The sequence below is a fragment of the Pieris rapae genome, chromosome 2 (genome assembly GCF_905147795.1).
Source record: "Pieris rapae chromosome 2, ilPieRapa1.1, whole genome shotgun sequence".
Taxonomy (NCBI): Eukaryota; Metazoa; Arthropoda; class Insecta; order Lepidoptera; family Pieridae; genus Pieris; species Pieris rapae.
Genome location: NC_059510.1, coordinates 5,878,645 through 5,893,949, shown reverse-complemented (window position 1 = coordinate 5,893,949; position 15,305 = coordinate 5,878,645). Strand labels below are relative to the sequence as shown.

The 15,305-nt window shown below is 31.8% G+C and overlaps 1 protein-coding gene across 4 annotated transcripts in view; it reads left to right on the top strand.

The window, feature by feature from the left end:
* Positions 1 to 15,305, top strand: part of LOC110998556 (malate dehydrogenase) — a 41,100-nt gene that overhangs the window by 7,778 nt on the left and 18,017 nt on the right. The window contains exons 1-7 of one of the 4 annotated variants that reach the window (XM_022267258.2): positions 2,704 to 2,808; positions 7,296 to 7,497; positions 9,187 to 9,331; positions 12,490 to 12,675; positions 13,298 to 13,498; positions 13,888 to 14,099; positions 14,985 to 15,299. In XM_022267258.2, the coding sequence (XP_022122950.1) occupies positions 7,394 to 7,497; positions 9,187 to 9,331; positions 12,490 to 12,675; positions 13,298 to 13,498; positions 13,888 to 14,099; positions 14,985 to 15,246 (1,110 nt within the window). In that variant the 5' untranslated portion in view covers positions 2,704 to 2,808; positions 7,296 to 7,393 and the 3' untranslated portion in view covers positions 15,247 to 15,299. Of the gene's footprint in view, positions 1 to 2,488; positions 2,809 to 5,865; positions 6,185 to 7,295; positions 7,498 to 9,186; positions 9,332 to 12,489; positions 12,676 to 13,297; positions 13,499 to 13,887; positions 14,100 to 14,517; positions 14,797 to 14,984; positions 15,300 to 15,305 lie in introns of those variants that run through there. The other 3 variants (XM_022267255.2, XM_022267256.2, XM_022267257.2) reach the window with 3 other exon arrangements.

The window sequence follows — 15,305 nt, the reverse complement described above, 5'->3', positions numbered from 1 at the left end:
ACGGGTTTTGGTAACGTATTGCTGGGACAGTTTAACACAATATTTTACTATCACATATATTTCAATTACGTTCCTATTTTTAAGTTTAAAATAGGTAAGAAAGTAATATCAATCTTTTTTGCAAAATATTACTCGCACTTTAATTGTTAAAGGGGGGAATGCGTTATCTATGCGGCAATGTCTTACTTTAAACTCTGTTTAGTACACATTGGCTATATATAATATATTATTGCACTTAGGATATTATTGCACTCTTCAGAAAGATTTCAGTGCAAGGGCATCATTTTCCAAAGGGAAGGGAAGGGATCACAGAGGAAATTCATCATGGCTTTGACTATAATTATTTAAACATGTTAACTTAGCAACTAATTAGATATATTAGGCAATAAAATAGGGGATTGCAATTCTCTCTAGCAATTGTTTCGGCCATTGTTACAGTGCATACATACTGTTACTCCTAAATAATACAGTATAATAGCTTCCAATAGCTTAAGCTATTGAGTATTCGGTGCTTGGCACCTTTGAAAGAAAACTTTTTTCATAATTTACACCATCAATAAGCTTATAAGCGAAACTATAAAGAGATTTTTAACGTTGCGCTGAATTGATGAAAATATCATTGAACATACGTAGTTAATTTCCATCAATAATATTGTAGTTTAGATTATAACGCCAGTTTAAATTCAATCTTCTTCAGCTTAGAGTTAATGAAGTCGACGATTTGCTTCGGGCTAAGCTTATTAGTCAACGAACCAACCGTCGACTCATTTTGCTACTAAATTGGCGAAGAAAATCATATACATACATATTTTAAAATGTTTATTGTAAGACTATACTGAGTTCTCTTGAAGAGGCGGTATGTGGAAGTGTGTTTGTTATCTAAAATTTTAACATTGAACTTTAAAGTTTAAGTTAGTTAAAATTCATTTGAAATCATGTCCGTAGGTTATGCTGGTATTTAAAAAAAATAATTAAGAGTCATCAAATTTAAAAGTTTTTTATTATTCCAAACAAGATTGTTAAAAACAGTCAAGTGATCAATTGATAAAATAATATAGTAAGACGACTAATACACCGCATGTGTAAGCTTTATTAAACATATTATAATAAAAAAAAACTTTATTAAGAAGATGATATTGTATGATGTATCATCTAACAGAGACATATTTCTTCAGACATCGGTCGTTATGCTAACATTTAATTCTTCTTTATTTAATCTAACAATAGTAATATTGCTACTTTTATCAACAATAATAAATTACCTCTTAAATGTTCTCGTGTGTTTAAAAAAAAATATATATATAGTAGACGATATCGTTTATTATATATTTACTATTTCCTATTAACTGTTCTAAAATCTATTTGGCCTTCAGAAACAATGGAATTTAATCGTTGACCTTTGAACCTCAGTTTCGGGACTATTCGAGCCCTTTCATAGGTTTTCGATCAAACCTCAATAGCTGATTCGTATCTGTGACATGGGAAGTGGTACGAGGTTTCACCGTCTTGAGGCTTTTGTGCGGGTATTAACAGCCTTTGTCGTTGTCAAACAGGTACTATGCTTTCCGAAGTGTCTGAAACTGGTCTACATTAAAAATTCGTTTTTAATAAACGAATTATAAATTAGCTTTTATTATTGAAGTACTGCCTTGTCCCAATAGCCGGAAAGCGTGGGTTCAACTACGCTTGTAATAATATTGATGATTCCGTTTGGTAGCACAAGCTAATTACCTAGTTTTACTTAAAAATAAAATCGACGTATATACTTATTAATATAATTTATTTTCCTATACGGCACAGTATAGTATTGAACTTGTTTATAAATAATAAAGACATATTATATTAACATTAAGGTAAAAATTTACTCTTGAAATGTTTTTATTAATTCACTATTGTAGAATACTCAATTACTCTTTTAACATTGAAATAGCTAAGTGGTCACAAATAGAGGTATTACCATAAGGATGCAGACAATCATCTTATTCAAGACTATTTTTAGATATAAAAACGATAGTACGTTGTAGTAACAAATTATATAACTGTTGGAACTTGTATAATACGGCAAATTTAAAATATATCGTTCGTGTAAACACCTCCTTCACAAACTCCTTAGTTTTATTAACTATTTTCATCGAGTGAGCCTTTAAAAAAGCCTTTTCGGTCAATAAATGTATATAAAAATCGTATTTATTTGTCGTTAAATCACAAATCTTTACAATTATGTTTTACAATGTAATTCCTAAAAAAATCCACAGTATTTGTGGCTCCAACTACACCGTTTACATTTACCCTCATCACATAACAATACTTTTATATGTGTGTTTGAATATAAATGAACTTGAGAGAACTGAGTTTATTTATTTATTCATTTATTCATTTATTGGGAAACCAGACAGATACATCCTTATAATAAAAACAAAGTCAAAAATAAAGTGTAAATAGTTTTTACCTATATTGTTTGTCTAATAAAAATTATCTATTGTTCCAGGTCGTAACGTGAAAATGAACGTGGTATATAACCTAAGGTCTATTACAAAAGCAATAAATTAACCCCGTTGATAGTGCTAAAGTAGTTTATAGTTCTTCCATGGACAAAATGATAGATTTGTGTGCGAAGTGTGTGTGAAGAATGGTGCGAAGATGCCGCAGCGAGCGCCGACCACGTCAACTTTGATGCGCCCTTTGGTGGTGTTAGCCCTGCCCGGAATGTATCTGCTGTACAAGTACAACCAGTATCGACAACAGCAAATGGAGACTGCCAGGCGCCGTGTTACTGAACGGGAGCTTATGCATCTCAATACCAAAATTGTAAGTACAAGTAGTTTCAAGAATAATATTAGTCCCGCAACGGAACTTAGCAATTAAAGTCAATTTAATTTTTCATGGTCGGAGAATCGGTAATTTCGGTAGACAAAAATAAAAAAATTGTTTTTTTTACGCCTTTTTCAATTCGACGGTCCTTCGAGAAAAGAGCGCACCAATTGTTAAAATGCCAGCAATGAACCCGTCATAACATCAGGTGACTCACCTGTTCTATAAAAAAACCCTAACAACGATACCTTTATAATAGTTAATTCTTGTTAAACAAAACAAAAATCGAGTTTACACGTCAACTGTACACATAAATAAATATTTAATTAAAATACATTCTATATACTTAATAACCTATTGGCGCTACAAGTATGAGAAACGAATCCTTCCATATTGATTAGACTTCTACGTGCAAGGCCTTCGTACAATGTTATATTTATTTTATTATAAAGCTTACGTTGTATGAAGTATGCATACGTCAGGGGCTTTAGGATGTACTAGTTATTATGTGACGACCGCAATCTCGCCGATACTGGGGATCTGTTACCGTAATAACTTGCCAAACGGATGATAATTTAACTTCGTTTCGCTTATTTTTCTATTTTTATACCCTATTCAAAGGATAAAAAATAAAAGAAAGAAGAAAATAAAAGATGGCGTTGGTGATTTTTATCGTAACATATATTTATGTAAGTCAGCACCTTTTGATTATTAAATAATGTCAGCGTTCATCTGTCAAAAGTAAATGACGACATTTTTAAGAAACAAATTAAAGTTTTATGCTGAGGGCCTGTTTCACAATGTCCGGATAAGTTCCAAATAAGCTATTTATTACTTATTCGTAGGATAAATAGTATTTTTGCGTTTCACGACTGTCAGATAGCGCTATACGTCATGAAATTCGAAGTATCTTATTTCGAACTTTTATCTTTCGAATAATTTATGTGTTGCATAGCTATTTGGCACTTTATCTATACATTGTGAAACAGGCCCTAAATCTCTCATAATGTTCTTGACACTACGGTTCAGTCTACGTTTAAGCTTTGCGTCATACCTCTATTGTAACTAATAAATAAATAAAATAAAACAAAATAAAAAAGCCTTTTTATTTCCTACAAATATAACTTTTTACATTGGCCCATCTCCAAACGCTTACTTATGTAATTAAAATTAATACCCTCTTATTTTTATTTATTTTCTATATTATTTACCTATAACTATTTTTATTTATTGTTATTAATATACAACTTTTAAATAATATTTGCTTGCATTGTAACTAATAATACGTTTAAATAAATGAAAAACAATGTGTATATACAATAATCATAGACATTCTTATGCGCTTAGGATAAAGTGAGGCTAATCACGTCTGAATAGGGGAGTAATTCCACAATTTAATAGAAAAAAGAGGAAGCAGACACTTGCCTTGGACACTGACAAATTGCTATAGTTAAATTCGTGCGACGAATACAATTCCTCTCCTCATGAAATATGTACAAATCCCAAGTTGTAAGTTACATAATAACCTGTCTAGACACTAAATTTCGTCTTCTTGCCATATCACCTGCTTAAACAGTTTTAGTATCTGAAACAAGATGTTCTTTGTACTTTATTCTGTAAAACATGATTGAATAAATGAATTATGTGTTTTACATAAACGCAATTGTATTTTTGAATATACTAAATACAAATACATATATATTTCAGTCTATAGCAAATGCATAACGATATCACCGTACAAACATAGTAGGAATATTGAAAATATATTTAAAAATTTTCATGTTTTCCGAGCTACTATAAAAATACAGAAATATAATAGCGTTGATATTTTTCTAGAGTATGTAAACATATCTGCCTTTAGAGTATTAAGTTTGCCAGAAATCGAACCTCTGACGTCAGGGTCACATAAAAGGCGATTTAGCAGCGGTAACCTTGTGTATTTAAAACTATTTTGAATGAAACAACATTGTCGTAGAGAAACTAAGATTAAAAATACTGAGCCCTCGCGTTAACAATAGAAACACTAAAATTATAGCAGGGCCAAGGTAGATCAATGACCAACTTTCACTCTCATCTTGTCTAACCTATATACATTAAATGTTTATAAACAGATGAGACTATTTTATAAATAAATAAAACAGCTTTTTCTTATGTCTAATAACTTCTAAACACTCCGTGGTAATCGGAGCTCCTAAGTTCGATGTCCAGCAAACAAGAATTGTTTCAATTTGACACAAAACATCTCCTTTGGTGCAAATTAATAACCTATAATTTAGACTTATTACATAACGCATTTTTCTGATATATAGTTATCGAAAACAGTGGCAGCTTATATATTAATTATTTTATTACTCACAATATTTTAAAGTGCAAATTGCCTCCAGCCGATAGAAACAGATGCATCAAGATACCATGTCAATTAGTGGAAGTTCAAGAGTCTATTAAACTCGTTCTTTTGTGTTATCTGCTTTATTAATAGATATTCCTTTGTTTGTTTTAGAGTATCATTATAACGTCTTATGTAAAGTGGCTTAAATGATACTTGGCTTGAACGTCTCTCCAGAGTCCGAACCTAAAGTGTTGTTCTAATTATGTAATCAAATTAAATTAGTAATATTTTGAGGAATATATAGACATAAAAGTTTCATTGTGTTTATATTTATATATATAAACAGGAATTATTATATAACAGCATATAATATTCGTGATTCGCTGGACCGATTCGGTTAATAATGATCTTGAAATATATGTGAAACGGGAAACCCGTTTAAACCTACTTTAATATTACATAAATAAAAATAGTTACTAAAAATAACAATTGCATTTTCTAAAACTGTTCCTAGCTAAGAAATATTTAACAGCATTAAATAATACATACAACCCTAAATTTTCAACCCCTATTTTTTATTATAAATTATATACATGGCAAAACGAAGTTTGCCAGATCAGCTAGTATGACTATAAAAACAATAAACATATAAAACCTTTCCGAGAACAAACAAAAATCGTCAAAAAAATCTTCTTGTTTAGACGCTACCATGTCACGTCATTCCATACAAAATTTTCAATAAACCATGTTCAAATTCAATAAAATTTATTAAGAAAACACAGCAGAACTAAATTTCAGTAATGTTTTCATCAGTAGTCAATTCTGGGGCCAAGGAATTATGGTCTGGAGTTGTATCTTCTTCGAAACTTCTTTCTAGTGGTGTGGCTATACAAAGGAGGTATGCGAAAAAGGATGATGGTTGTAGAAGAGCTCATGCCGATATACCAGAGGAACCCTATCCATGTGAACGTAGAAAGAAAAAGAAGCCAGGAATATTGCATAGAATTAAGTTGAAAATTATCGAGGGTGGCACTAATTTTGGCAGTAAGTCGCTATTGGCTTTATGAATAGATATCGGGTAGGAATCTTATCTAAGGAGTGGTAGTAGACTTATCTATGGTCGTCCATGCCCACCCCGAAGGTTTATAAGTTAGGGCAAGTGAGTGTTTGCCTTTTAAAATATTTAAACAAACAAACAAACAAAAATCATTGATTCATATATTTAACATAATGTACACTTAAGAACGTCAAAAAATGATTCTAATTTTACATTTAATGCCAGTTTTCTAATCAAGGGCGCAGAACGGAAGAGAATAACTGGCAATAAACTCTCCGCCACTCTTTTAAATCGCCAAGTTTTTTTTACACAATGTTTGTAAGGAGCTGCAACCATTACACCATGTTCCATATGACATCTTGAGTAATAAAGAATAATAATAAAATAAATTAAAAACAAAGATTTGTCATCTATAGCAGGAGGCATGGTGAAATAGGAGCACGCACTTACATACTCGTGAGAACAACACGCAAATACGATTAATTTAATGGTTAAATTAATCTTAGCATAGACCCTTAGGTAACGGCTACGTACCCTAATTACAATTATAATAATTAGAATATTAAAGTACAAATCCTGCTAAACCTGGTTTAATGCAAAATCTTGACCCATTTTCATAAATCTGAAATATGTATGCTGAAATTGCACTCATACCGCATCAACGATGAAAATGCTTATGACATGAAACATGTTTCCATTTAAAACGAACAAAAGGAAAATGCCATTAGCTGTTCATAGAAAAATGCCTTCTAATGCTGCTGAGTAATTTTAGGTTAAGAGCGAACTGATTTGACGGTTAGCTTGAAAGAACTGTTAATAATTTTTACAATAAAATTTAAAGAAAAATATTCAGTTGACAACAGTTATTTATTGGCGGCTTTAACTTTATTTTTATTTTATGCAAGCGTCTCTTTACATTAGCAGCTTACTTTTAATCCAATGAGGAAATAACTCGACCGGCCGATGAAACGGCCGGATCGCCTGTAATATTTGGAAAGATAAATTTTTCGTTTTATATACAGCATTGCTTTAGGAGACTTCATAGACTCTTTCTTCGTTTTAAAATGCATTAAGTGCAGCATTAGCAATCGTTCACAGCTCCATTTCGTAACATTAAATGCGAAAAGAAAGTGTGCAAGGAGGTGGTTGTCCCTGAACCCAAAGCGCTACCAGCACCTGTCAAACCGATCCCACCGATGCCACCACCTCGGCCTGGCGTCCAGGTATCGATTCTTGGAGCGGATACGTCTTTAGGACACTATATTGCACTGTTGCTTAAGCAGTGCTCGTGTATAAAAAAGTAAGTTCATACAAAATTAATAGTGTTCAATAGGATGGATTTATCAATTAATAACAGTATACATTTTTTTACCCTTTATAAAATATATCGTGATTATAATTTAAAATCACGTAAGATCATATGTATTTTATTAATTAAACTTAAATTTTTTTAATAATTATGATTGTCCAGTTGGAACACATTTTTTTGGTTCTAATTGTAGAAATAATAATTTAAAAAATTCTAAATTCAAAAATCATTCATTCATGTAGGTAACATAATGTACAATAAGCCTTTAAAAAAATCTCTACAGAAAGTATATATTGCACGATTATCGTGGCAATTAAACGAAAAATGAAAATGCTAAAAACAGATTATGTAATTTCCTTCACCTCAAGTGTCCTATTAGGAAGGAAAGTTTAGGAAAGTGTCGGCAACCCTCGTTCCCAATTATACGCATCATGAAAATATCACAATCTTTCCCCATTGGGGATATTCGTCTTCGAAAACTTGTACACACAAATATTTACGGATATTTATTTTTATCATTTTTATAAATAGGTATTTTTTATATAACGGGGCGTACTGCCAGGCTCGTCTGATGTTAAGTGATACCGCCGCCCATGGCGCTTATTGCCAGAAGGCTCACAAGATCGTTGCCGGTATTTTTTAAGAATCTGTAGTATTTACGCCCGACTATCGTAATATTTTTCTACAATTTGAACTTGTCAAACCACAAAACTTCAACTCGTGTTCTTTCCATCCATATATCTGATTTACGTATTACACCAAATCCGCGTAAATCCTACTTCATAACAAAGCACGAACCTCGTAATAGCATCAAATATTTACCTAAAGAAGAGACATGCCATAATGCCAACCATTCACAAGAACGTAATAAAATATTTACGATTCCACCCGGACTAGTAGTCCTCTTTATAGCCAGATTTGATGCCCACTACGCAGTCCATTACGACGCTGTATTGATTACGTAGTTAATCATTTTATTATCTCACAAATCACCTTTATTACATCTTAGTTTTTTCACTTTTGCATACCTCGACGTCATACATATATTCTCAGTCCTTGGTTACACTATAAATTTGTCTTATTAAATCTCTAATGGCGTTTGCTGTTCGATCAACCATAATTTGTTTAATAAAAAAAAATAAAAAAAATAAAATTCATTTATTTCAGACCAATTAATTCGTCCATATGTTGTTAGTATAGTAAAACTTATAACTATGTTACTAAAATTATTAAAAATATTTAATTCATAAGTCTATTGACTTTGTTGTTTTGAGACACCCGGTACATGGGCATGTATATGAACCCAGTGTCTCAAAACAGCACATTCGGGCTTATTTGCTATAACTAAAAATTGTAGCAAAATATTAATAATAGCGGTTGCCACTAAATAAATATAAAAACAGTATTGAGTCTAATAACTGACTCTTAAGTCTGTCTAATTATGTGTGTTGTTGTCATGTATTATTTTTATGGTTGTATAAGTGTAACCTGTTGTGGATGCATCCAATGTGTTTGTATTGTGTTTTATTTTTGACTTTGTTTTTATTATAAGGATGTATCTGTTTGGTTTCCCAATAAATAAATAAATAAATAAATTAAAAAAAACACAAAGGCTAAATTACCTCACATGTATCTTGTCTTTATAAAAAGATTTTTTTTAAGTTCACAATACGTTTACAGATTACGTTTGTACGAAGCAAATGAACCGAACGAATCATGCAACCGCAATATTTTTCAAGTTGTAGAGGATCTGAGGCATATCAATACGAATTGCTTTGTCGAAGCTTTTAGCTGCACTTGCAATGAACTAGAGCGATGTCTGCAGGTATTGAAGTGTTGTTTCATAATATGGTTCGTACGTATAAAAAGTAGATTTCTATAGACGAATACTTTTCCCAAGTTAATCTCCAGATCGATTCATTAATCGATTAACGATTAGAAAATAACTTAATGAAGTTAAAGAAGATTTTCCGTTATTGAAATATTTTGAGGTACTACGTACTTACTGAGCCTATAGTAAATAAAAAGTTCTTACATATCATATAGTATCATATGTATATAACACTATAATACATACATATTATATATAATGTCAAAAATCTAAGCATTTTATGAGCAAGTGAGCAACTGCTTTTATTCTAAAGGATTGATATTTAATTCGTCATACTTAACGTATGACAACAGTAGTATAATTTCATTGGTACATGTATTGTTGTTTTTGCCGCAGTAGCCAGAATGAAATCTATATAAAACAATGACTGGTGATATAAAGGTCTGTAGAACTTCTAAGACTATTTAATGAACACAGCAACGTTCATATAAATTCTACTTTACGTACTCCATATTACGTTGCACGTGTTAACACGAAATTTGCATATCTCCATGAGAGCACTGCACTACGCTCTAGGCTACCAACTTGCCCTATTTAACTTCAACTGCCAATTAATATGCCGATTAAATATTTGCTGCACGAAAGTTAAAAGCTATATCGAGGTTTTAAAGCAAACGTTTCAGAAAAACAAATGACGTTCGCAATATTTGATGTACGTAAATATCATAAGTATTAATAAAAAAAAAATTCGTTATAAAGTCTTTATTCTGTGATAATAAAACGCGATGTCAGCGCACTTATATTTGTAACAGTAAACCTTTATGGGAATAGTGTTTACGTTCAGCACCAATAAATAATTTGAAATTTCCGAGAAAAGCTACAATAACTTTTCAGTGTCAAACAAATTTTCATTGTTATTACGTATATTTTAGACTAGTCCTGAATTTAATAACAAAATTAGAATTAAGTCAAACACGTTACATGTGTATGTACATGATAGGAAAGATATTCATATACATAAGTTTAATATGTACCATTTCATTTGTCACTCAAAACTGAAGTATATAAATACCCTTTATGTAACACATACAGGTATAAAATAGAAGCTTTTTAATATCTACTATCTACTCGACTTTATATTTTTTAAACTATTTCAAAATATACAAAACTGTAACAGATGATTCATGAAGCATCTCGAAATTGGCATTTTATTGTTGTAATGTTGCATCCTACAAAAAATGCATGTTTGAATAATGTTCGGATTGTATAAGTGGTCATTAACCTCTCATATTAATCAATAAATGTAGCCGCTTCTTGCTAATTTCAATTTGATGGATTTCTTTTTAAATACAGCTTTTTTGCCTTGTAAAATAAAGTACGTAGTAATATTTAAGTTATCTGACTGGTTGGTGAACACATATATAACTTTTAGGAGCATTTAATTCATGATTTCAATAATTTTCTATAAAATAGTCTTTTATTTTGGCATCTATTATAAACATGTAAAAGTAAAGTTCAATATTTAAAATCATTTACTCATTTAGGTAACACAATCAACGACAAAAAGCATTCTAAACAGCCGGAAAATAACATTTTAAATAAAGAATATTTCTACAATTGGCTCCTAAACTCAAATCTAGTTAAGTACATTTTCTTTTGCGTAAATTATTTATTTATATGCTAACACGTTTGTGTCACGTTTGATACTTGAACAACATTTTCACGGTTTCTGAAACTGATAAATTCTTTATAATGATAAGCATGGGTATATACTATATTCATATTATATCTATACGTGTTCATTCTAGTAGCTAAAGTGACCTTATATTAATCCATATTCGACTTGCGTAAAACAGAGCGTCAGTGACGCCAATCTGTCTGGCTTGATGAAATTCCCATAAGGCGGATCGAGTTCCGCTTGTCATCCAAAATATAGCTGGTTTTCTGGCTGCTTAGTATCCCCTATATTTCTTTTTTATAGTTATATATATAACCTAAAGCTTATATTTTATTTACTTAAATTACTTATTAATATATACATTGTCTTGGCCACAGCTATATGCAATTCATACTGGAACCTTCGCATATATATTACCCTAATAATAAAAATGGTTTCTTTAATATTCTATCAAATTATGTTGTGATGAAAGAAGATATCAGTACTTTACTACCTACATACAGTTATAAAGATTTTTAATAAAGTCGTATGTTTCAGTACGTCGTCTGCCAATCGAGCAGTTAATATGCATTCGATCAAACTTCAATTAACGAACACGATGCACCTTGTCACCAAAGTCCATTTCCAGTTTCAAACACCAAAACACATAGTCTGAAATACGATGTAATGAGGTGTCACCTACTTTTATCGATTTAGTTTGCACAGCTTTTGTTAGTATTTCATTACTACAGTGAAATCAAAATGAAGTTGATTGATGTATTCGATTTTATTTTACGTCCATGATACATTTATTATTTTTGTTAACGTAATATTTTTACCTTAGGAAAACACTTTAAAAACGTCATTTTTCGATGGCTTTTGGATGAGTTTCGACAAGATATGCAAAGTTTTCTCGAGGTCGAAAATTATTGAGCTTAGGAGTGATTAAAAAGGCTTTCAGTGGCTCCCACGCGATGGCGCACCCTTGCCACTTGCTAAGTGTTATTGACCCTTAATGGTGCTAACGTTTTCACGTATAAAAATCATTTAAACAAAACGTACGCCCTCAATTTTTCGCACATGACATCGACATTATTTAATTTTATTCTTTAATCTCTGACCCCGAGATTGCTTGTATTATACCTCGGCTTAACATACAAAACAGGTTAAAATTTAAATTGCTATATAATTCCTAAGAAATGCAATTATGTATTTTAAAGTTATTGTTATTTAGCTGCTACGGCGACTCCTTCCATTCTTGTCCATCTGGACAACTTTAATAATAGATTTTGAATAATCAGAGTCTCAATTTCTAATTAATTATTGTATGTATTTTATTTATATGTAATAAGGATTAGAACAGAACATATACACTTATGTATTTGTGCACAAATGAAATCAAACATCTGTTTTTGAAGCGAAACATTTCTACATATTGATTATTTAATTAAGTGACACACAAAACGTTATTCATTCCATTTTATTTTATTTCTAGAATTCCGATATTGTTCTCATGTTGGAAAACGGTTACCTAAGCCAAGACATGCCTATGGAAACCAGATTTGCGTACAGTGCACCTCTTGTCAAACGTTACACCGACCTTATTGCAAATGAATGTCCCAAAGCATTTATAATTGTGTGTGCTACGCCTGTTGATTGCATGGTACCATTAGTTTGTGAGGTATTTAAATTATACCATTTTTAACAAGTTTTATAAATTTTGTAATGTATATGGAAGACTTTGGAAGCATAGACTAACGTTATTCTATTGTTTCGTACGTTATTTGTTTTTACTCACTTCTAAGAGATCTGTACAAACATCAGTTGTGTCTTAGAGCGATCAATCCGTTCCGATAACAAAGTTGTTGTGTCAAGTAAGCCATTTTGTCGATGCTATCGTAATCGGATCGCCTCTTCTAGATATAGCGATATTATCATTTTGTTTTATCCAACTAATGAAAAGCCTCATAGTTGTTAGTTTTAGGGTCTGTTTCATAATGTCCGAATAAGTTCCAAATAAGCTATTTATTACTTATTGGTAGGATAAACAGGATTTTTGCGTTTCACGACTGTCTGATAGCGCTATTCGTCATGAAACGCGAAGTATCTCATTTGGAACTTTTATCTTTTGAATAATTTGTCTTGCATAGCTATTAGGTACTTTATCCATACATTGTGAAACAGGCCTTTAAAATATTATTTTTATTTTAATCAAGATAATATATTTTTTTCTGGCTAAAGGCTTACAGTGATCTTATTATTCGAGCAATCATTCGATCTTGAAGTTAACGTACAATTTTCAGACATTAAAAGAAACGGGGTGGTACGATCCAAAGAAAGTGTTGGGTTCTGTGGCCGTACCGGAAATGCGTGCTACCACGCTCGCCGCCCGCGCTTTGAGCCTAGAACCAAATTACGTAAGAGTGCCTTGTGTCGGCGGAACTGAAGGAAATGCCTTAGTCCCTTTGTTCTCCAAAGCAGTGCAATATTTTAACTTTAGTGAGGTAGATATCATTACAATTATAATAAAGTAATCGAGTAGACTTTGACTGGATGAGCTAAATAACAGAAATCGTCAATCAGTATCTACTCCAAAGAAGAATGATTATTATTTAATAACTTTACTTTAACATATCATGTTATGAAGTTTTGTAAGTTTTTGTGAGAAATAAATAAATATATTATTATTATTATACTTCTTATAGTACCATTGTTTGAAGTTTATCAACCAAGACGTGCATCTGCGGCCAGGTCTCCTTCTACACTGCTATGTATTATGAGTACCTATACAATGTACTACTTACCTATATCTCCTATTTAGATTACCCATAACAATTTTTATTTTGCTGTACAAAATCCTTTTTCTTGCTATAAAATAATTATATTTTTATAGAGCAATACATTGATGATGACCAAAACTGTACGAGATGCACCTAGTGCAATTGCTCGTTCTGATGGAGAATGTAAAAAAGCCGCTGAATTAAGTGAAGCCCACGCTTTAGCTAATCTAGTAACGAAAGTAGCTTGGGCATTACTATGTAAAGACGTACCAAGGGTCAGTGGTTTCGTCGAAACGGATGCTAGACAAGTTATTTCCCCGGCAAGGTAACCTTAACTTTTATAAAGAATTGGGCCAAACAAAAATTAGGTCATAATATTTGAACGCTCATTTTTGCACTCTAATTAAATATATTTACTAAACTTTTTCTGATTGTACCAAGAGTGGCTTATTTTAAAACTGAATAAAATCACTACAATATATATGTATCCCTAATTAATTTGCTATATTTGTTTAAAATATTCTAGTATTGTTTGATGATTTGCTTTTATAAAAGAGTACCGAGAGTTTTTTACGCCGGCTTTTTCTCTCGGCCTACACCCTCTGTCTTCTTTGCCGATGAGTAGGGATGCCTACAGGTCCAAATTTAATGACGTGGAATAAATGATACCTTGATGGTCTTATGTTACAAAATAAACGTATTTTATTTTTTTATTGCGACTATAACAGCAGCTCTATCTTCAGATTTATCGCTAACACAGTTGAAATAATAGACGTGGGGATCCTGAAGAGTCTTGGTCTACCCCAAATGTCAGACACCGAGGTTACTCTGCTTAATCTTGCGTTAAATGAATTACGTTATCGGCAAGGAATGATAGAGGATTGGTACACAAAGTATTGCAGTTCAACCTGCAGGCTGGACACTTGCCAGACGCAGTTTTACGCTCCCAAGGAGTTTCACCGTTTTGATGATTGTGCTTATGCAAACATGTGATATTTGTTTTCGTCGTCGTGCCATTTTGTTCGTTGCGTTCGTTATTAAATTATTGTTTTAGTCTGAATCCGTTTTATTAATTTTATCAACATATTGGAACTCACTCGAATCTTACGTCCATGTATTCCATGTAAATATTTACCTTTAAGTTCTTCACATGCTTTCTTAGCACGCTTCGGAAATTAAATTGCAAATAACTGGTGACTTTTCAATTCAGATACCTATCGATTGATGTACATCTCAATCAAGAGGGTATCAGCGATAAATTCGATATTCCTGGCAAGATGAGTGATGTGGAACTGGAGCTATTAGATGAGGGATTATCTGTATTGACGGAAAATGTTAATTACGCATTGAATTGGTATGCAAACGATCGTGATATGAAGCTCATTAGTGGAGAAGTGCTTGCAAAGAAAGACTTCCATTATGCCAAGAAATTCACTCACGTAGAAGATTGTCTCTGCCAGGTAGCATCCTAATCTAAACAGACATATTTGTTGGTTATGTACGCTGTGAAAAAAAAAATGTAAAATGTAAA